The 20,591-nt window shown below is 41.8% G+C and overlaps 7 protein-coding genes across 12 annotated transcripts; 2 read left to right on the top strand and 5 right to left on the bottom strand.

The window, feature by feature from the left end:
• Positions 1-569: 569 nt before the first annotated feature.
• Positions 570-4,629, bottom strand: LOC108137878. 3 transcript variants are annotated; one of them, XM_041707406.1, is made up of 3 exons: positions 4,049-4,629; positions 3,640-3,999; positions 570-3,583 (listed from the first exon to the last, which is right to left on the bottom strand). In XM_041707406.1, exons 1-3 carry the CDS (start codon positions 4,587-4,589, stop codon positions 570-572), a joined length of 3,915 nt encoding a protein of 1,304 aa, XP_041563340.1. In that variant the 5' UTR covers positions 4,590-4,629. The 3 variants fall into 3 exon arrangements, with proteins under 3 accessions (XP_041563340.1, XP_041563341.1, XP_041563342.1); XM_041707407.1 differs by having other exon boundaries at positions 3,640-3,994; positions 4,049-4,092; XM_041707408.1 differs by lacking the exon at positions 4,049-4,629 and having other exon boundaries at positions 3,645-3,811.
• A 2,090-nt stretch (positions 4,630-6,719) lies between these two features.
• On the top strand, positions 6,720-7,489 carry LOC108137910 (larval cuticle protein LCP-22). The gene is made up of 3 exons (XM_017259851.2): positions 6,720-6,794; positions 6,855-7,269; positions 7,329-7,489. The coding sequence occupies exons 1-3, from the start codon at positions 6,780-6,782 to the stop codon at positions 7,397-7,399; spliced, it is 501 nt and encodes a 166-aa protein (XP_017115340.1). The 5' UTR covers positions 6,720-6,779; the 3' UTR covers positions 7,400-7,489.
• A 703-nt stretch (positions 7,490-8,192) lies between these two features.
• LOC108137894 (larval cuticle protein LCP-30) lies at positions 8,193-11,369 on the bottom strand. Of its 4 annotated transcripts, none has more exons than XM_017259833.2 (7): positions 11,240-11,369; positions 10,773-10,908; positions 10,363-10,389; positions 9,839-9,989; positions 9,758-9,773; positions 9,196-9,359; positions 8,193-9,030 (listed from the first exon to the last, which is right to left on the bottom strand). In XM_017259833.2, the coding sequence occupies exons 1-7, from the start codon at positions 11,276-11,278 to the stop codon at positions 8,589-8,591; spliced, it is 975 nt and encodes a 324-aa protein (XP_017115322.1). In that variant the 5' UTR covers positions 11,279-11,369; the 3' UTR covers positions 8,193-8,588. The 4 variants fall into 4 exon arrangements, with proteins under 4 accessions (XP_017115322.1, XP_041563370.1, XP_041563371.1 ...); XM_041707436.1 differs by having other exon boundaries at positions 10,863-10,908; XM_041707437.1 differs by lacking the exon at positions 10,363-10,389 and having other exon boundaries at positions 10,863-10,908.
• Positions 11,370-13,319: 1,950 nt separating this feature from the next.
• Positions 13,320-14,110, bottom strand: LOC121466863. Its single transcript, XM_041707534.1, has 2 exons — positions 14,011-14,110; positions 13,320-13,937 (listed from the first exon to the last, which is right to left on the bottom strand). The coding sequence occupies exons 1-2, from the start codon at positions 14,052-14,054 to the stop codon at positions 13,493-13,495; spliced, it is 489 nt and encodes a 162-aa protein (XP_041563468.1). The 5' UTR covers positions 14,055-14,110; the 3' UTR covers positions 13,320-13,492.
• A 230-nt stretch (positions 14,111-14,340) lies between these two features.
• LOC108137907 lies at positions 14,341-15,064 on the bottom strand. Its single transcript, XM_017259847.2, has one exon. It carries the CDS (start codon positions 15,003-15,005, stop codon positions 14,508-14,510), a length of 498 nt encoding a protein of 165 aa, XP_017115336.1. The 5' UTR covers positions 15,006-15,064; the 3' UTR covers positions 14,341-14,507.
• A 3,132-nt stretch (positions 15,065-18,196) lies between these two features.
• Positions 18,197-19,072, top strand: LOC108137902. Its single transcript, XM_017259842.2, has 2 exons — positions 18,197-18,884; positions 18,944-19,072. Exons 1-2 carry the CDS (start codon positions 18,282-18,284, stop codon positions 19,016-19,018), a joined length of 678 nt encoding a protein of 225 aa, XP_017115331.1. The 5' UTR covers positions 18,197-18,281; the 3' UTR covers positions 19,019-19,072.
• Positions 19,073-19,274: 202 nt separating this feature from the next.
• On the bottom strand, positions 19,275-20,238 carry LOC108137952 (larval cuticle protein LCP-30). Its single transcript, XM_017259911.1, has 3 exons — positions 20,208-20,238; positions 19,639-20,147; positions 19,275-19,586 (listed from the first exon to the last, which is right to left on the bottom strand). Exons 1-3 carry the CDS (start codon positions 20,223-20,225, stop codon positions 19,334-19,336), a joined length of 780 nt encoding a protein of 259 aa, XP_017115400.1. The 5' UTR covers positions 20,226-20,238; the 3' UTR covers positions 19,275-19,333.
• Between the last annotated feature and the right edge of the window lie 353 nt (positions 20,239-20,591).

The following is a 20,591-nucleotide window of genomic DNA, read 5'->3' as shown; positions in this document are numbered from 1 at the left end:
GGAATCGCCAGTTGGCCGGTGTGCTGGCATGAGCTGCCCATTTCATGGTCAAGGATGGCCAACACTTTGCTCCGGTTTGGCGGCCTAAACTGGTTCGAGTGGTCAGGAAGGCACGAGACTTAACTGGAGCACATGGCATGGGACCATGAATCCATGGATTGACCTTAAGCCAGTACAGACACCAGTACACCAGTTGTGAGTGGCCCCATCTGTGCTAATCCGTCTGGGTATCCGAGCATTGTTGGGCTCAGTTTACTACTAATGTGATTTATGCAAATTGACGAGCGTCTTAAATGGCAGAGGGATCGATCTGCAGCACGTGGGCGTCGTCGATTATGGCTCATGGCTAATTAATGCAAATCGCGGCCAAGACATTTGATATGAGGGTGTGGGTCTTCGGAAACTCCCCCCATATGCAAATTTGTCACACTAATGTTTTGACATATAGTTAAACTAAGCGCTTTACCTTTATTATCGTGTAATTACCAACACATCTCAGATTTTTCCCAAGATTATCAACAGTTTTTCGCTTATTAGATTAGAAGGACAATTTAATGTATAAGCACGAATTAACCACATTTCCAGCTTGTTAAATCAAAAACTATTTGCACGACTACATCGATGAACAAGCTGAATATGGATAGAATAGCCAAATCCTTATAGTTCATAAACTGTTTGCGGCGTAATTGTAAACTTTGCGTTGTTGTCAAGCCGAAATACGCAGCACTGCATGTTAGGGTAATAACTAGTTTACTGATAAAAACGCAAAATCTCTTAGCTCGGGTCATGTGTTGATAACGTACGGATTCCCTCCAACCTCCGTTTACGGGCTGCCACATTGACCAATTGATCCAGAGCATCTCGAAGTGGGTCCTGAATCGGGTCTTCCAACTGTCAAGGAAGCGTACGTCTCCAGGACGATAGATCAGGGATGATGTCAATAAAAACCTATCTTCTTTCACCCATGTTTGGACCATAAAGACCTGCGACTCCCGGGTTTGCATGTCGTTCACCTCTATGCGGCGTAAAAACCAACTTGGAAAACGTCCGGCATTGTTGTGGTAAACCAACACTTCCGTGGGTATACGGATGTCTCGAGAGCGTATCCATAGATATATTGAGGTATTTTGCTTGATAAATATGTGCCCAGGATCTTGGAAAACAGTGATCTTTCGCTTCGTTCCAAATGTGCTATACAATGCCAGCTTAACTGATGCGGTGGTTCCGGCATTTAAACGTCCTCCGGTTTTCAAAGAGATCACAAAATCATGTAGCTCTCTTTTAGATTTATCCTCCGTTTCGAAATTAGGATATAAAATCGTCTTATTGTGAAGGCTATTTCGGTATATGTATAAACACACTATCAACAGCAGTATAATTGAAAAGGTAACCGAATAAAATACGACAACGTAAATATTGATCTGTGCTTCTCTATATGCTTTAACTGGAACCTGATGAGGGGGAATATAGTACAAATAGTTGGTGTACGTTCCCAGGACAGAGCACTGGCAGCGCCCCCCCCTCTTGACACTCAGATCCATGGTTGGGTAACAGCCGTGCTGTAACCATCGTTGCTCTGTCCCCGGATAGTTATATGCCCAGGTATCACAGCTACGGATTTGAAATATAAATGTAAAACTTGCGGGTCCATCGTCTATGGGTGTGTTGGCGCTATGTATAATCGATGTATTAGAGGCAATCCGCAATGCCATATATGCCCGTCGTTTCTTATGACAGTTATTTCGCAAAAGCAGTGTTTTGTGCTTGTGCCCATGGACCCGACACTTTGAAGCGGAAATCTCTCGGAACAGAGGCTTGTACCTTATTTTCAGAATCACTTGCAACTCGTGAGTGTTTCTAGTGAAGTGCACAGCCAGTAATGTGTGCTGCTTCAGCACTACCCGGTACATACGTATGTCTTGAAAAGTATGAAGGGTACCCTCTTTCATGGCATTAACATAAAGTCCAGCATGGGTAATAGTATCCCCATCGGTCGCTCGAAATTTCGATGACCTGCTCTGAATAGGTCCAAGCGCCATCGTCTTGAAGATAATTTGACTATCGATGAGCGGTATCTGAGCCGTAAATTGATCCACTTTTTCAAAAATGCGAACAGAAACTACAAGAGCACAGGGTCGTTTTTCAGCTGGATACCACCAATGCAGGTTTTGCTCAGTAGACACCACCTTAATACACACTCGACCACTAGTTTTACCCAGAACTTCCTTAATAACGGCTGGTGTTAAGTAAACAACGTGATTTTGATCACCCGATTTGATTTTGGTAATTTTTTTTGGAAAAGTGTCAAAGCAATGAATTGTCACTGTAACGGCGTCTTTTTTACCAAGAAGATTTGCTTCGTGTATATCACGTTTAGGAAAACTAAAATGACTATGTAGGCGATCCTTTTCCGAGGTAGAGTTCAATAGTGCAATCCATGGAAATATGGTTATTCCGCTGCCCAATGTTTGAAGATCACTAATCACTCCTTCATTTAGATCATGGTTCTGATGATAGGTAAGCCATGGAGGTTGATAACTGCTTTTGTACAACCTTTTCATAACTTCATAGATCTCCAAACAAGCAAGATACAAGTTGGCAAATGGCTTTTCTTTAAGAAAGGATACATTATGGTCTAGGTATATTTCTCGTATGTTATTGTTCATTTTGTTAACCACCATTGCTAGTAATACTTCCGACTTTTGATCTGCGGGATAAAAACGATAAGCTAATGTTAAGGTAAGGTTAGCCAGTCTTGCGAGGGAGCTCCATGATTGAGGTTGAATCGCAGTAAAGTTCCTTAGAAGAATTATTCCAGATTCTGCTTTGGATAAGTGAGATGCTCCAGATTGAATGACTTGCAAATACCGATGTAAGGGTCCTTCACTCAGAAGTTGAGGGATATTGTGAGGAATATTTTTCAGGGCAGCGACTTTAACCTTTATCCAAGTGGTGTGACAAGACCAGAAAACATCGCATACTAACACCTTAATAAAATTTGTAACAGGTAAGTACACCTCGCAGTTGCAATCCAGGCAGTTATTGAGAAGTACCGAACCAGCGTAATACCAGTACTCAATTGGGCTATTCGATGACACAAAGTTTCGACAACAGGGATAAAACGGAGTGAGTGCCTCGTGACCTTCCTTCGGATTCACCGAACATGTCCCACCAGTGGGAGCCGGGTTCTTAACCAGGATCTTACCATGCCAACCGTACCGCCCATCTGCCGATGAAACAAGTAGCTCAACGCGCATCTCATTCGATGAAGTTCGTATGTCCAGTATCAACTCCTTGTTGGTAAGTATAAACTGACCATCAACATACCATTTGTATCTTATGATTTGACTTCCGCAATTAGTGCATCTTGCATCAAGATGCACCTTCGAATCCGGAATGAAGAAATCTCCTCGACAATTTCTTACACATTGTATCGTTACCTGTAGCATGTTATCATTTACAATTGTAATAATTTGTTTTTTTTGCGAAGAAATACTAGGATCATTATCTCTAGTCACTTTCAAACGGAATATATATCTGAAACCAGTTTCTAAAGAATTTGCAGGAATCGAAAACGCCGCAACTAAAGAAGAATAAAAGTATAAAAGTATATAACAAGCCTTTCTGGAAACCTCTCACCCGACGATATATTTTGATGGCAAAATGGATTGCGACTGTCCTCAAGCGAATAGCAGTTCCAATTGTAGGAAGAAAACTGAACATCCTTACTTCTCTTGGAGAAGTCGTAGCTCGTTGAGCCGTCCATCCACAGAATTTCACTTCGCAAGGCACTCCTTGTTTTACCTCCAATAATTATGGCCTCCACCTGACCCATTATCAGTTTTATATAACAGCGGGAAGAGAAATAGAATCCATTAAGCATTCCCTTGACTTGTAATACATAAAAATTGCGCCACAATTCATGAGATGGGGAAAACCGCAATGTAAATGGCCGAATACTTAAATGTGGGCTTTCTGTATTATATGATAAAAACTGTGCTGTGGAAATAAAGGATAGAAAAGATGATGTAGTAAGCTAACTACTCACAAAACCCAACCGGATCCTTCAGGGACCAATTATAAGTAGTCCTGATTGTTAGATTGCAGGTCTCCAGAAATAGAGCATTTATGAAAAGTCCACGGGTGATCAGTACTTGTATTGGGGACTGGGGATCTGAGCACTTTGGCATTGTCAAATGCGGATGGCAACGCTGGTGATTCACTTTAATGGGCACAATTTCCCTTACTTCGGAAATCCGTGAAGATGATTTCGTTCGACCAAGAAGCTTGAGAATCCTATCGCTTTTCGACCAAAATGTTGCAGTTAAATTGGCAAAGTATCCCTCCTCATAAACAGGTTTTGTTTTCGTTCTAATTGCATACAACGAAAGCTCTCTACTGATTGATGAGGTTTTCTTAAACTTGGGCGGCATCTCTTTGGGCACATTTCCGATCTCGAAAAAAGCCAACAGGTAGCTTGGAGTACTCAGATGTATTGTTATTGCAGACTTAACTGGGAGATTTTCCATGGTTATAACAACATTGGTTTGTAGTCCGTAGGGCATATATTCATTACAATACACCTTCATATTGGCCTCTTTTAGTTCACTTGTTTCAGCAAACTGACGGGTCAAATAATATAGCAAAAGTACAAGTATTTTTTTATTTGTCGACATATATTCATTTTTACTTTAAAAATGATAGTAATCTCAATGATGATTTAGCTTCGTTATCAAAAAACACATTTTAATGACTAAACTTTCATTGGGCATATTAATTCTATACAAGACATTAAATATCTAAACTATATTTTAGTACTGACTAAGTTTTCTTTCCCACAGTTGGATGTATAACCATAAAGAATTGGTATGTAATGCTCATCAACTGTGAAACATTGACATTTATTATTAAAATACACCAACATAATGTCGAACTTACTGTCACGGCAGCTAAGGAAATAAATATATATATATATAAATATACATGTTGACCATGTAGATGTAATCCTCGTAGGAGCGCTATGCTCCCATTTTCTTCTGCTTTTTGACTGCTGACATTTTCCACACTTAACTTTAACTGGTTTCTGGCATTCAACGGCAACTAGTTTTATAGCCGCTAAAAGGACGTTCCCATTTTTATAATTTGACCGCTGAATAATTTATGTTCTAATTGTTTTGTAACTCAACTGTTAAGCAATTGGTGGTTGAAACTCACACATTTTGAGACTGTCAGTAGCTGATTAATAATTTAGGTGTGGTTGCCTTTTGCCTTCCGGGTGTCATCGTTTTTGTTGAAAAATATGATGTAACAAATACAATATAAAGTATAAATTATCGCATTCCACGCGCCGATTCAAACGAAACTTTATCATTGGTCTTTATTACAAGTTAAATCTGGTGGTCAACAATTTATCAAAGCGCAGGCAATAAGTTTTAATACACAAAACCTAGCGAATTCAAAGCTAACACAAATTCTCAATGAATATTTAAATACTAAACTTAAATAAATTCGAGCCAATTAATAAAACGACAAATATTCAACGACTCGTTTATGCAAATCAGCTAATAAAGATCTTTTGTCTGGTCCATAGGCAGATCTTATTTAACGCATTCCTCAAAGCAGCGACTTCAGAATCGGACCCATAAAATACACGAATTGCCAGCCTTTGGACATTTATAGTTCCAGATGTGGGCAAAGTTGTGTTTGTGTTTTGAATAGAAACCAAATTTGTTTGGGTTAGTCGCGGATTGCCTATTGATCCCAATTTGTTTTGTTCTCAGCTATCTCAGCCATAAGAATGCTAATTTGGACAGTTAAATAAATGGTATTCACGTTTTAGGGTGCACATAAAAGGTTCCAATTAATAAAACGAAAACCTGAGTTGAGTGGCACGTGACTTTTGCTGACTAGTGTAGAAATACAATTACATAGCTATTGTTGCACTCGTTGACTGCTGTCAAATCGCACGCGAAATGTGAAGGCCGGCGATGCAATCGAGATGACTTCCCCCAAAGCCCCTTCTCCACGGAGATATCTTCTCCACACAACCAACTCCAACTTCATTCATATTTATTCATGTGCCCGGGTCTCAGTCGCCCATTCATGCTTTATTCACCTCAATTTCAGATGGAAACAATAAATTATATTCGACACAATTGAGCTGAGGTAAACAGAAATATATGCATACTTCGCCTGCCATTTTATTGATTACCTAAATGAGAAAAATCTTAAAAGGTAGTTAATAATTTTCGTGCTAGCTTAGTTGGTGAATTGCCTATAGAAAGCTAATTAATTCGTAGTTTTGTAGGAGTGATGTAAGCCCAAGTGGGTGGAAAATAATGGAAAATGTAAATCTCAATTAATTTGTTTACTGGCTCCTCGAATTTCACTACTGAATACACAATATTTCCATAATCGAAATTAGCATTTATATCTTCATATGGTTAAACACGAATAGACACTTAACGCCCCCAGCTGTGTGTTTGCATGTTTAGCCAATCGTTTTGTCGGCTACTCTCTGCTCTAAATTATATTAACAAAAGATACGCGAATTATAATAAAAACCAATCTAAATTCTAAACGGAAATTGTCAAACTCTCTGGCCCAAAAGTTTTTAGCTGGCCACTGACCGAATACAATCAATTTTATGGACCGAAATTTGATGCTTATGCAAAATGGGCTGGTTTGGATTCAAAGTTGGTTATAAAACGATCAGTTAGCCGCGGAAGCTGTTACAGTTCCGTCGGACAGACCATCGTTGAAAGTTGCCAAAAAGCAAAATGTCTTTGAAGCTGGTAAACTTGATTGAAATCCCTTAGAAAGTGATGTGTTTCTAACTCAGAGTGTGCTTCCAGTTATCCTGCCTTTTTGTGCTCGTCTTGGCTGCCATTGCCTGTGAAGGACAGACCCAGTACAATCCCTACCTCAGGAACCCATACTACCGGGATCTGTACTACCGGAATCGCGATCTGTACAACCTGCGTCGCTACTACGATGGATTCTACAAGAAATACAATCCCTACATTGCCGCTGCCCAGGCCAGAATTGTGGAGCAGAAGAACGATGTGAACTACGGTCCGGGTTCCTATGCCTACAGCTATGAGACGGAGAATGGCATTCACGGCGAGGAGAAGGGTGCTCCGGTGAATATCGGTGGCCAGCAGCAGGAGGAGCAAGTGGAGGGAGCCTACTCCTTCATCACACCCGAGGGTCTTCGCGTGGGAGTCAAATACCTGGCCGATGCCAATGGTTTCCGTCCCGTGATCACTTGTGAGTATCTGCAAAAAAATCCTTTAAATATTTTTAGTATTACCATCAACTCCTTTTAGATGACGGCGTGAACTCCGCCTTTTATGCCAGTCAGCCAGCCGCAGCCAACGTGGTTCATACCAAGCATTGAAATTGATTTTTAACTGCTTAGTTAAGTGAAAAACGTGTGTTCAGCCTTCCTAAATTAATATAAATAAATAACACAATTATAAAACATAAAGACTACTACCTAAGGTTTTTGGTTACTGGAAGGCAGCCATTTTTTCTTAAATTTATTGATTATAGACAACCAAGCTCGCTGGCTTGTTAACGCCTTAAAAGCTCTGTCTATTTACTACTCAGCTTAAAAGTGTGCTGCGATTAGTAGCTAAAATTAAAAAGAAACAAATATTTAAGTGAGAGTTTAAAAGTCTCAGAACTTGATTTGAATTATGTATGAGTAAGTGGCATTTCATTGCTTCCGGCCGAGCCATGGCATACTTCAAACTCATGAAACCATTGAAAAAATGTAATCTCTTTTGGCAAATACAAAAAACTAGTGATTATTCAAAACTAATGTAGTAGCCACAAACCCTAATCTCGTATATAATATTGCTACGGAATCATTGTAGCAAGGTCAGACTTAAAAACAGCTTTCATAAAATTGGGTCAATTCCCGCTTATCAGAAATGTGTATACCAAATGTATTCGGCGCCTACAGACAATACGTACTTAGAATGAGACTTGTTTTTGTTCGCCTTAGTTGGTTCAACAAACCCATTAATTTTAAAACACTGCCCGCATATTGTGTATTGAAAAAGTTGAATACAATTTGGCAAAATATCAGGCACTTGCATTATTTACTGCGTATTGGCCTTTGAAACAAATTGTGCCCCGCTCAACTCAAGGGCTTGGGGTGATCTTCAAATCAAAATTCTTGGTAATTTATAACAAATTTTTAGTAGGTTTTATTTCGATATATCATATAACAAATTAATTATCTTATGCATAGCAACATCGTCAAATTCGACAAGTTCGACGGATAAATAAATACGAAATAACATAGAAGCGGACTATATATACGAATATTCTCCGGTTGCAATTCGATGCTGACATTCTTCACCTTCCATTTTTCCTTTTCCTTTTTTTGTTAATTTTTTTTTTGCGGTATTGCGATGGCTTGTTATAGTGTTTGCCCGTTGATCACTCGGCAAATGCATGGGGGGAATGGAATTGGGTGTTGGAGTGTGGATTCTGGATTCTGGATGGACTAGGACTGTTTCTGGGGCTTGGGTAGCGGGACTATATGGCTGTGGATGAGGCGAGCTCGCAGTTGGCACTTAGTGATGTCTGCCTGCCTTCCGCCGGCGCTCCATCTCGGCCAGCTCCTCGCGCTCCTCCTGCTCGGCGAGCTCCACCTCGTGCTCCAGCATGCGGATCTGGTCGCCCAGCTCCTTGGGCATGCGCTCCACATGGATCGCCTTGATCTGGGCCTTGATATCCTTGGTCATGTGGTTGATGCGGAAGCCGCGATGGTCGAACTGGGCTCCGCCGTTGGCCTTGTGCTGCTCCTCCACGTACTTGAGGGCACGGGCGATGGCGTCGGGAATCGGATGGATGTGGTCGCCTTCGGGCATGAAGCCGCCATTGTTGGAGGCGTAGTTCACGCGGTACAGCTTGCCATCGTCGCCGGTGTACTCATAGTAGCCCTTGGCATGGGTTCCTCCGGTGTGATGCAGCTTAGCCTGCTCCTCGCCATAGATTCCGTTCTCGGTCAGGTAACTGTTTGGGAAAAAACAGGTGTTTAATCGTGAATCGTTCTTAAATTTTGACACTTATTAGGCAACAACATTTTTGCTCAAAAATAAATAAAAACCCCAAACGAGTCATTCCTTTCTGAAGTTAATTATGCTAGTTGGCGAATTCCTTTTTCAAATTTAAACTTACGAATGATCGTATTTGTCCTGCTTGCGGACCTCTTCCTTGTGCAGAATCTTGTGGCGACCCTCGTCATCGTAGTTGAACAGGATGTTTCGGGGCGTGGTGGTGGTCGTGGTGGTTGTCGTCGTCGTCCTCTTGGTGGTGGTAGTGGGTTTCTTTGTGGTCGTGCTCTGCGAGTGTTGTTGTGGGTGTTGTGATCATTGGCTTGTATTCTGGTCTGGCGTGTGGGCATGCGTGTTGTGTGGCATGGTGGTTTTTGGTGGTAAGGGATTTGGGGGTCATGCAGGATACCGTTTGGTGGGGGTGTCATGTAGCGCGAGATGTTTATTTTGATTGCAGAGCCGAAAAACATTTGCATTTTTTGCTTGGATAGTTTGATGAAAGCTGGGGGTGTTTCGGGAATTTTTGGATTTTGTTGGGGAAATGTTTCGCTGTGTTTGCCGGATGTTGGAATTCGTGGGGATCTTGGGGTGTCTTAGTGCTGTGTGCTCGGTTGGTGATGAGGTTCATGATCGGGAAAGCCGTACTCCAAGGGAATTTCCGGCACGTTAAACTCGGCGTTACTTACTGTGTACAGGTCGTGGCTACAAAGCGAATAAATACATCGAATAAAACAAAGTTCTTTTACAATTGCGGCTGAGTTACTCACTTGTAGGGCCTGTCGTCATGGATATAGGGAAGATTTAATCCGGCATAGGGTCCATAGCCACCATCATAGGGATTGGGAATGTGATGGTAGACTCCAAGCTCACGCTGATCGTCCACATGTCTATAGGGCTGTGGCATGTGGTGATAGCGACCTTTAGGACAACAATATAAAACTAAGGTTAGTGGGCTGCCTACTTAACATGACTTCTTTCTGTTCGAGTGTTTTTGGTGAGTGACTTGCGTTAAAGTTTTGAAACTATTCAAGTTATACATATCCAACATTAGATATTTACAGAATTAATTAGTTTCTCATTTTGTGTTTGTACAAAGGTGGCAGTTGAGTCTAAAAATATTTAAATTTAGTGCTAAACTACAGTTGTTAAACTACAGTTAAGTTGGAATACCCAATTATAAGGTTTTTTTTTTTAATGGAAATTTTGGACTGCTTTTTGTGTGAAATGAGTTCGGATTTGTGTGATTCTGTGAGGGTAATGTGACTTTTCTGCCTTCTTTTCAGTTGTTTACCTAAACTGTCTTGCGAACCACTCCGTCCTATAGTATAAGTACAAAAGATATAAGTTTAATATAAGATTGTTCAATTCGGAGTTGATTTTTGGTTAGTTCTGGAAGCTCAGCTTAAGGCCTGCATATCTCGATTTTTTTTTACAATTTCGCTAATTTAAGACGTCAGCCTTGAGCTTGAACTTATTTGAGAGTCAAGAGATTATTCGTATAAGTAAGTGTGCGTTATCGATTTCATCGACTATACAAATATACATGTATTGCAGAGTATGTATGTTAGTATCTGGGCAAGTCTGGCTTGCTTTTTGATCGATTCACAGGGCTGCGGGGTTAGTGGGCGGCGGCAACGGCATGCAGTCAGTGGGCGTGGCAGTAGGCACGATATTTTTATGCTTGGCTCACAAAAAAAATACCTTCGTTCTGAGCATTCGCATGGTAACGTCCATCGTCGCTGGGGCGATACTTTCCATCGCTAGAGGATTGCTGTGGAACCGTATACTTGCCATTGTTGTCCGGAACCGGACTGGTGTGGCAGACAGCAAAGAGGGCCTGCAAAAGCAAAGAGGATGTGATTTTATTAACCGATTTGTTTAAACCTCATTAAACGCGACAGGAAGTGGAACAGTTGAATGCACTCGGTCTCTAAGCAGTTGTGTTTTGAATTTATCTGCGGATGCTGCTAGCGATTCAACGCTTGAGAAAAGGTGCAGCAGACGAAAAAAATTTTATTGTGCTAAAACTTGCTCGGAAACAAAGCAGCACAAGGTAATAAAATTAATTTGGATTTTACTTCTTTTTTTCTGACACACTTGAGTTACACTTGGGGAACACAAAACACTTTGAGCACTGATCAGGATGCACATCCTTTTCCACTACTCACCACGACCAGGGTGAAGCTCAGCATGGACTTGGTGAACATGATTGCTTTGATTATCCTTTGGGGGAGGTATCCTTTGACTGCTTGTCTGGCTGACTGGGTAATCCTGCTCGAAAGGCGACTGCAACAGGAATGTTTGGTTTCCCTTCCAGTACGCCAGGTTTATATAGAAATATGCCAGGTTCGCAGTCGCGGCGCTGCTCTCAACGCATCGTCGCGCCTAAAATTCTCCGAGAGAAGATTCGTCGGTTCATTTCGGTTCATCAGCTAAATTTCTTGAAGAGAAATACCCCGGGCTGCTCCCTTTTGATTTTTAGACACATGATGATGATGCCGAATTCTTCTTGTCTCACCTTTTTTGTGTTTTGTTCTCTCTACTTCTCCAACTTTAATCGCTCTCCGTAACAATAATTTATATACCATATCAATGTCACAAGTAAATGTAATTACATTTATTACCAATTAAGCAATTTGTATTATTTGGCAAATGTCGCTGTATCGAGTTCATCGCCCACTATACCGATCGTTTCTGAGCTAAGGATACGGGGCTTTCGGTGACACGTCATCGGGTTGTTTACTCTAGTTGTAAAAACAGAAATTCCCAGGTTTTTAAAAAATTGTCATCGAAATTCGGCCGAACAATAAGAGCGAATCATTTTGGAACCATTTTATTTAGCTGAGGTGAAGTTCAGGTTAGAGCAGACGTCACCAAAGTAAGATTAACATTTTAAAATAATGTATAGGCAAGTTTTTGGTTTTCTGTGTCATTAATGTCTCCCCAAAGTCAAAAAAGAAAACAAATCGAAAAGAAAACATAAACTAAACCATTTAAAACAACATAAATAGAGGCAAAGTCATGACGTATACTTAATTTATACATAACAAGGGTGTGTACCTATAAATGGCAATGTTATGGAAGATTTTATTAAGAAACTATATTACTTTCAATACATTTAATTTTGTATCTTGACGAATATAGCTACATATACACCGTGTATGTATTTATATATTTCTTAGAGTCGTATACTTAATATTTTATATTCTTTATTTGACAATTCATAGCAAGGAAGGAATAATCAAAGTATACCTATATATTACTTCCCCAATCCCAATTCACAGCCGAAGTTAACTAGTTGTGGCAACCGATGACAACATCACATCGCAGATTCGCATCCCAACTACCTGGAGGCACTCGGAAGCGCCATAAAAGTGCCGTAATGAAATCATAAATTACGCTCCAGCGGAAATACAGCAAAAAACTGTACAAACAATATAAATAAAATAAAATAAGAAACAATTCAGACAATGCGCACGCCAGCCGCAATGCAAAATGCATTAATATCGAAGCTGAAGATCGAGATGGAGATGAGCTCGAGATTGAGCTTGAAGATGAGGATGAGGATGGGTTTCGATCTGAGGTTGGGTTTTGGGGCTGACAACATAACCGGAATCGGATGGAACCGGCAAAAAGAAAAATGTTGTCAAAAGCGAATTTAATTGTTTGTAGCAAACGTTGACACCGAGGCGCTGACAGTGATGGCTTGGGGATCGGCTTGGAATGTGTCCTTAACGGTTCAGTGTCTGAAGATGCTGCCAAGATTATAGTCACTACCCAGCAAAAATGAGCTTAATCTGATCTTAATCTCTTACAAAAAAGACTACTTAAAACATAAAGTTTAAATCGATATATTTGATTTTATAAAAACGATCATTCTAAGCAAAATGAAAATCGAACTAAAAGTGGTTATATCTACAATAACTCTGCCTAAGACTTACAAAATCTTTATATGCGTAAGAATTATTTTTACGTTTATTTCAATACGTAATTTGGAACTCTGCTGAAATATAATTATCGATATTACAAATCAATAATTTGTTTATTTTTCCACTCAAAATATATGTCATTAAACCAATCACAATAGGATTGCCCTACATTAACTGTAGTTTAAATAAGTATCGTAAAGATTTCATTAAACTTTGAAAAAAGGTTTGCCATTGGGTACATCAACTTATACCTGTTTTTTCTGACACTATTTACAATTTCAAAGTAAGCCCACTTTTGTCAGCAAAAAGACTTTTGTGATTTGTATAAGGAAGAGTACTTAAATTTCGGCTTTCTTTCTTTCACAAATCCGAAAATTCGACATAACTTCGTTTATTAAAAATTCTTATTGGTAATAGTAAGGAACTGGTACGATTTGTATAGCACCCTAACTTCAGTTAAGTAATAAAAACCTTTTAAAGGTTAAAATACTATTATTTATTTGAATATTTTAATAGAAGTAGTTTAGGTTCCAGTCCGATTGCTTTCAGTGCATAGCCGCATGGAGAATGATTGCCGGTGCACATTGGCGGGCATATGCCGATTAATAATGGCCATCCACATAAACTGTGATTAAAACGCCGCATCTTCGGACTGCGACTGCCGAGTATCCAAGCGCCGATGCTGGATACCGAGTGCCGTGCCGGGTATCGATACTGCGTCACAGTCACTGCACTCCAAAGGTCGTACGCTGAACCCAGCTGCGATCTGGAGACCAAGACGAGATCCCAGTGCAGCTCAGCACGGAGGCGACATCGACGATCACCCAGTGCAGAGCAGAACAGAGCAGAGCCATACAGATTGGTGTGTGAATCACGGCGCGTGCTGTTATTGTTGCTCTCCGAGGAGTTGGCTCTCGAATTCGGCTCTTGGCGATATCTATATGAGGGCATTCATTACAGTCACAAGTACTTAATAAATATTCAAATAAGATGACTTTTTAATCAATTACAAGTTCGATTTGAGATTTTCAGACGCTTGCCACTTGATTTGCATGCTATTCGCAATCAGATATCAGATCTTCACACCGCAGGAGTGCTGCTGGTGTTATTTTATTAATCCAACGCAGCATATACTATACACCATACTGAGTACACTTGACATTGACCTTGAGCCGCAAGCTGGCCAAATCTGGCACTTTCTTCGATGCGTCACATGCCATAACACGCCATCACATGCCATATCTCGCGGCCCAGGTAGGATCGCTTCGGTCAGATTTTAATCTGGCCGGCCGGTCAAGTATTTACGATCCATATCCAATGTCAGAACAAGTTTGTTTGGGTTTATTTGGTATCAGTGACTTTATTGACAAGGCTTCACCTCTGAGAAATGTCGCAAATAAATCATTAATCTGCTTAAAACTATTTCTGTGGCCCCGAGTTCCGAATTCCAGGAAGTGCTGAATTGTTATTACTTAACATGTCACCGCACCCCAAAAAGTGTCGCCGACTAGACGGGAAGAAGGATTTTCCCACAGACGAGGGCCAGGAAGATCAGCAGCATTGGCAGCCGGAAATCCGATGAGAGAAAGCCCGCGGAATTGCACAGTGATCCACGGCAAAAGCATTGTTCTGCTCTATACTTGCTAAAGCAGCCCTCCGGCAAATCAACTAATACATAATGATCAACCCAAACTTTTTCGACATACTTTTGTTTTTTTTCTAGCTGTTCGCCACAGCCCCTCCGGGTCGTTTTCCACGGCTTTCCGTTAACCATATGAAACATCGCTGTCATCGAGCAGACCGTTGAGTTCGGACACTCTTCCACATGTCCTATGGAATTCCAGGAGGAGCCGCACGAGGTATCGGTGTCGTTGCACACGTAGCATCTGAGAACTTCGCCAGATGCCGGACCTGCGATCATCCAGAGCCCGAACCAAACCCAGATCCACGCCATGCTGACCCAGCTTAGCCTTAGCCTCAGTGGGAGCATAGTTCCGCAGCCCATGATATCCGGACGCACACTACCCGGCGAGCTTCCGAAGTTGGAAGAGCACGATAAATGTGAGTCTCGTGGCAGAGTTTCGTATTTTCGAATTAAAGTGATTAAGCCGCGGGGCACTACCATGTGTCACTAAGTCAAACCCTTGTTTACTACAGCTGATATGCAAGCGAAATCCGAATTTATCTCAACCGACATTGCTTTCCCTTGTGATTGGAGGGCGTTTTCCATATCTTTCAGGGCTGTGAACTGGAGCATTATGCTAGTGGAGCATATTTGTAATTTTCAGCGGCTATTGTAGTTATCGCGGGGCCAGCGTAGTTCCAAAAAAATACATATGATATTTGCAGCTAAGTTTTATTTATAATAATATTTTTAAAGAGAGAAGCTAATCATTTAAATCAAAAATCATTTGTACCATTAAATAATAAGCAGGGTTATCTATACTAGCCTTTTGTCTATGTATAATGAAGGTATATTTGTTTATATTAAGAAATTATAATTTTTGGTGCCTGGAAGCTCTCAAAAAACATTTAAGTTTTAATCATAAGGCTGCCTATTTAAATCTTAAGTACTTATTTAAATGAAACCCCTTTTCTTAGTTCATAAAGGCGTAAGGCACGGACTAACTGACATTTTCAAACAGATTACAATATGAAATTACGTTATTTCCTTGGCATTCCTGTTTGGGATCAGGAGACCTCTCCGCCCGGCTCCGCATATGATTTACGGGTATCTTCACCTCCCAATTCTTCTGAGAGTCTTTAGCATTTGGCGCAAAACAATTGAAATCTTTATAGGCTGTGCATTCCGACAATGCCTATAAATTAGTCTCATTTCGCGTGGGCTATCGCACACATTTCGCTGTCAATGCTTCGCGAATCATTTTTCTCCTCTGAATTTGGCGTTTTTTTTGTTTCCAGAATTTTGAAGTTAAATTTGTTCACCCGGTTTAGCTGCCAGAGATTTGTTTAATTATCATTTGCTCTCTTTTCGGTTTAATTAGTACACTTTGAGGCATCGCATTGTTAGCGGCTGTGAGCGAATAAATCAGAGTTGCACGTCTATAAATATTGGTAACTGCTGAAGCCAGTTTAGCCACCGAATGCCAAAATAGATGGATCGCTTTTGGTAGCAGGCGGCGCATTCACATTTTAATCGACTCCATTAAATACAAGCGATTTATGCCATCAATTGCTGGCATTTGTTTTACCCAACAAATTCATTTACAAAACGAAATTAAACTTGGCAACTGGGGCAGGGGTTCAAACAATGAAACAAATTGCCAATCACAATGACTGGTAATTAGATTCGAGCTGAATACCTAAGCCTGCGAGTTGGGCGAGTTCAAAGCTCCGAAATTATTGATCAATCTTATATCTCACCCCTCTTGGAGGTGCTAAATAAAATAAATTTCAAAGCAATTCCATTTCGGCTCTTGTAAGGAGAAGATAAAATAAATTGTAATAAAAAGGAAAAATCGCGTATTAATAAATTTGCAGCCTGACAAGTGCGAATAAGAGAAATGTGTTTTGATTTCACCAGTGCCGGGTGATGAGATCAGCGCAATGGAATTTCGATGTTATTAAGCAAAGCGAAGCGAACTTCCACAGAACTCCATAGGTCCAGCAGGCTGAGATTGGGTTTATCTTGGTTTGGATGGACCGCGGAATTGTCGTTAAATTTAAATATATATTACTGCAGGCGCCGTCTGCTGGCAACAAAGTATGCGGCTAAAATCAATTTATACGACCATATATAGTTGCCAATTGTCGGCTGTAAGTGGCGATAATTTGCGCACTCGCATAAATTGCATTGCGAAGGACGATGGACGATCTGTGAAAAAGTGGTTGTTGGGTGGGGAGTGTTCAAACGAGATTAATTAATTGCCCGCAAAACACCAAATTACGCACCATATTGTTGACTACCCACTGCCAGGGGCAGTCTCTTTTTATTGATTTCAGATGAATAATTTAAAATCTGGAAACAATTCCCAAACCAGACTCATCGATTCAGCGAGAGAGGGGCGAAATGCGAACCTGTTAGCTTATCAACAAGTTACAATTATAATAGAATTTTTAATTCCCCCACCGATGATCCATCGATTGTCTGGAATCGATTAAGTGAGAAAACTGGGTTTCTTAAACCCATGAATCATGGCATATCTATTTTGGTTTAGTCACTTCCTTACCAAGATCGAATAATCCAAATATGCACAAAGTTCGAGGCAAGAGTTCAAGCCAAAGAACCTTGTTTTGTGGGAGTGATTGCTTTCGATTTCGATTGCGATTTTTCACATCTTTTGAATACTCTAGAGATGTTTTGATCACCGAAATCATCGGTTCTGACAAATTGATTAATGAATATCGAATCGGCTGGGCTGACCGATCTGCCAGCTTGATTGATTGACAGCTATTATTGTTATTAATGCTCATTAAAGCAAAACGGGCGTTCCATTGTTTATGATGCTTTTTAAATTTGATTTAAACGACACTAATTACCTTTGATCCCATTGGATTTGCTGAAATGTAAACAAATTGATACTCGTCTGACCAATCGATCTTCGATGAATGGAGCAGTTGAATGTCTTTTTTTCGGGGGTTATCTCTTCTGGATTCTGGGAGCTGATTCATAAGTCGTTAAATTGAAAGGTGAACGACTGCCGAAAAATTATTAAATGCCGGTTTCTAAGCACGATGTCTTAAAAGCCATTACCTAATTGATTATCAATTTATTTATTTCTTCGCTCAAAAAAATGTAAGATTAAGACATGTCAGACCCAGTTAATATTTACAATTTTCTAAACGACTTGTTAACATTATAGTTTGTCATAATGACCAGTAGGATTGAGTTTTTGAACGGACAGTGGGCCAAACAGTTTAAACGAATTGCCTACCAATCAGAGTATGATCTATGGAACATCTTTTTAGAGGTGTCATTAGTCTTGTGTCGTTGTCGCCCCCAATTTTGATCCGGCTTGCCCCGACTTGCCTCTCAGAAAGGTTAAATGCGACGAGGGGCCGCCAATGCAAACGAGTTGCTAACTAAGTTGCTTCTGAATGACTTGTTAGTATGCAAAGAATTTCTATACGGATGAGCTAATATCGATTCGCCGGCCACCGAATAAGCTCGCGTCCCGCCCATATTTAAACTAATTAAACGATGTCGTCTTGGACATAAACCCCCCGATTTATTGGCTGAACAACAATCGGTAGTGGGGACCAAAACTAAAATGGACAGCGGGTGCATTGGGGTCGAATCAGACGTAACCAAGTAGTCAACATGGACACACGTTTGCTAGCTGCACTCTTGCTGATCGCTGCATCTACAGCTGAGGATCTGGAGGGCCGGGGAGAGGAGGTGCCCAGGCGAGTGAAGCCCGGCCGATATGTGCCCCAGCTGCACGGAGCCACGGGCTGGTACATGCCAGATAACAGCGGAAAGTATCAGCACGATCCCAGGCCCTATGACGGTGGATACGGGGATCGTGGTCAGCCCTACTCCTCTGACCTGCGGGGCATCTTCTCCAAAGCCCAGAAGCAACTGGAGGAAGCCACCGACGGCCTTTCGCTCGGTCCCCGGGATCATCTGCGCTTCATGATCGACTTCAACTTCAACGGCACCGGTTGGCAGATCATCCAGTTCCAGTGGGTGCGCGATGGCGATGAGTCGCATCCCGATGCCAAGCAGTACAGCTACGTGAACGAGAACAGACTGTGGGACTCGGACCAGGCCTATGAGTACCAGGAGCCCAGCGATGGCTGTGAGGTGAGCTGTCAGCCGGAGACTGCAGATGCTGCAGGATACCAGGAGTCACCGGAACCTGTCCAGGAGCCAGCTGGCGATCAGAGCCAGCCAAGTGCCAGTATCAATTCGGAAAAGGATGTAAGCAGTTGGAATCTACTACTAAAACTACTAAGTCCAAGTATCTTATTTGCTTTCAGCCCGCCAAGATTCATGACACCATACATGAGGTCCTGGAGTACATACAACAGCGAATCCTGCCCACATTGAGATAAAACTATAACCTAAATCGATGAAGCATAAATAAATTAATAAATGACGAAAAAGTACATGGCAAACTGGTGTTTTATTTTTGAAAAACAGACTAAAAAAATATTTTGAAAATGTAATGACATAATCACAAAATCATTTGTAAGCATAATTTGTATGTGCTTAAAACATTTAATGACTCATTAAAACCAGCTTTTCAGTTGACCAAACAGAAAATTTAATAAACATCTTTAGCCCCTCATAATGAATAATTTCAACAACTTATGGCACAACAGTTTATTAACCTGCAACCTTTGACATTTACACATGTATGGCCTCATTTATTTCTTCCTCTTGGCATTTTCCTCGAGATAGGCCAACAACTTGGCCACATAGGGCGGTGGGGGCGGAGCCGTGGGCAGGTGGGCGGCACTGGGCACAAAGCCGTTGTCATCGGCAACGTAGTCCACGCGGTAGAGGATTCCGTCGGGTCCGGTATACTCGTAGAAGCCTTTGGACCGCAGCCCATCCTCCTCGGTCAACTTCTCGATGCGTCCACTCTCCTCGCCCAGAATGCCGTTCTCCGTTTCCCAGCTGGGAATAAAAACTCTTAAATGGGTATTATTAGTGAGGGGTAAACACCTACAGATAGTGATAGCCATCCTGCTCCACGTCGTCTTCTTGGCGGATGATGGCCCAGCCGTTGCCCCCTTCGCCGGTGCCACGCCCCTTAGGCAAATTGGCAGTGGGATCGACTATCGCCGGTGGTGGTGCCGTGGTGGGACGTGGCGCCGGTTTGGCTGTGGCCCTTGTCACGGGCGCACCACCACCTCCTGCTCCGTCTCTACCTCCACCACCTCCTCCACCGCCTCCACCACCTCCGCCTCCCTTGTTCTTGTCACCCACATAGCGTCCCTGGTCCCCGGTGTAACCACCGCCTGGACGATCGTCATGCTGGTACTTATTATCCGTATGGACATACCGTCCATCGTTGCCGCCAGAGTATCGACCATCGCTGCCTCCGCGATAGCGTCCATCGTTGCCAGCCGAATAGCGTCCATCATTGCCACCTCGATTAGCCTTTGTGGGCGGAGGACGATAACGCCCATCTCCCTGGGCCAAGACCACCGCCACGCAGGCCAACAGAAGAGCGATCTGCAAGGTACTCCTATGGGTAATCCACTGGCTGTATAATGTATGCATCTAGTAACTCACCGTCACGCGCAGCCACATCGTCGAAGATGAGCAATGAGAAGATCTAGTCGTCGGACCCCGGCTTTATATCTTTCGGATGCACCCCCATCCGCCCACATGGATGGGCGACAATCTGAGTGGCTTGTGTGATGTGTCTAATTGCCACTGCTCCGACCGGTGACTTGACCAATTAAGCGTCTTGGTTTACGAGCCATTTCAATTCATAATTTGTGGGAAAGCAGCTTTCCGATCTGATGGCTCCGCGGGTGAGGCGACTTAATGGAGATGAATTGCTATCTGGGATTACGATGGCCTGCTGTTGGTTTTTCTTGGTGGTACCTTTAAGATATTCGGACATCGGCCAACCAGCTTACAGAAGAATCTGCATCTTTTAGGTACTCAAGA

This window comes from Drosophila elegans, unplaced genomic scaffold (assembly GCF_018152505.1).
Source record: "Drosophila elegans isolate 14027-0461.03 unplaced genomic scaffold, ASM1815250v1 contig_183, whole genome shotgun sequence".
Lineage (NCBI taxonomy): Eukaryota > Metazoa > Arthropoda > Insecta > Diptera > Drosophilidae > Drosophila > Drosophila elegans.
Note: the sequence above shows the minus strand (reverse complement) of the source record. Positions and strands in the feature narration are given on the sequence as shown.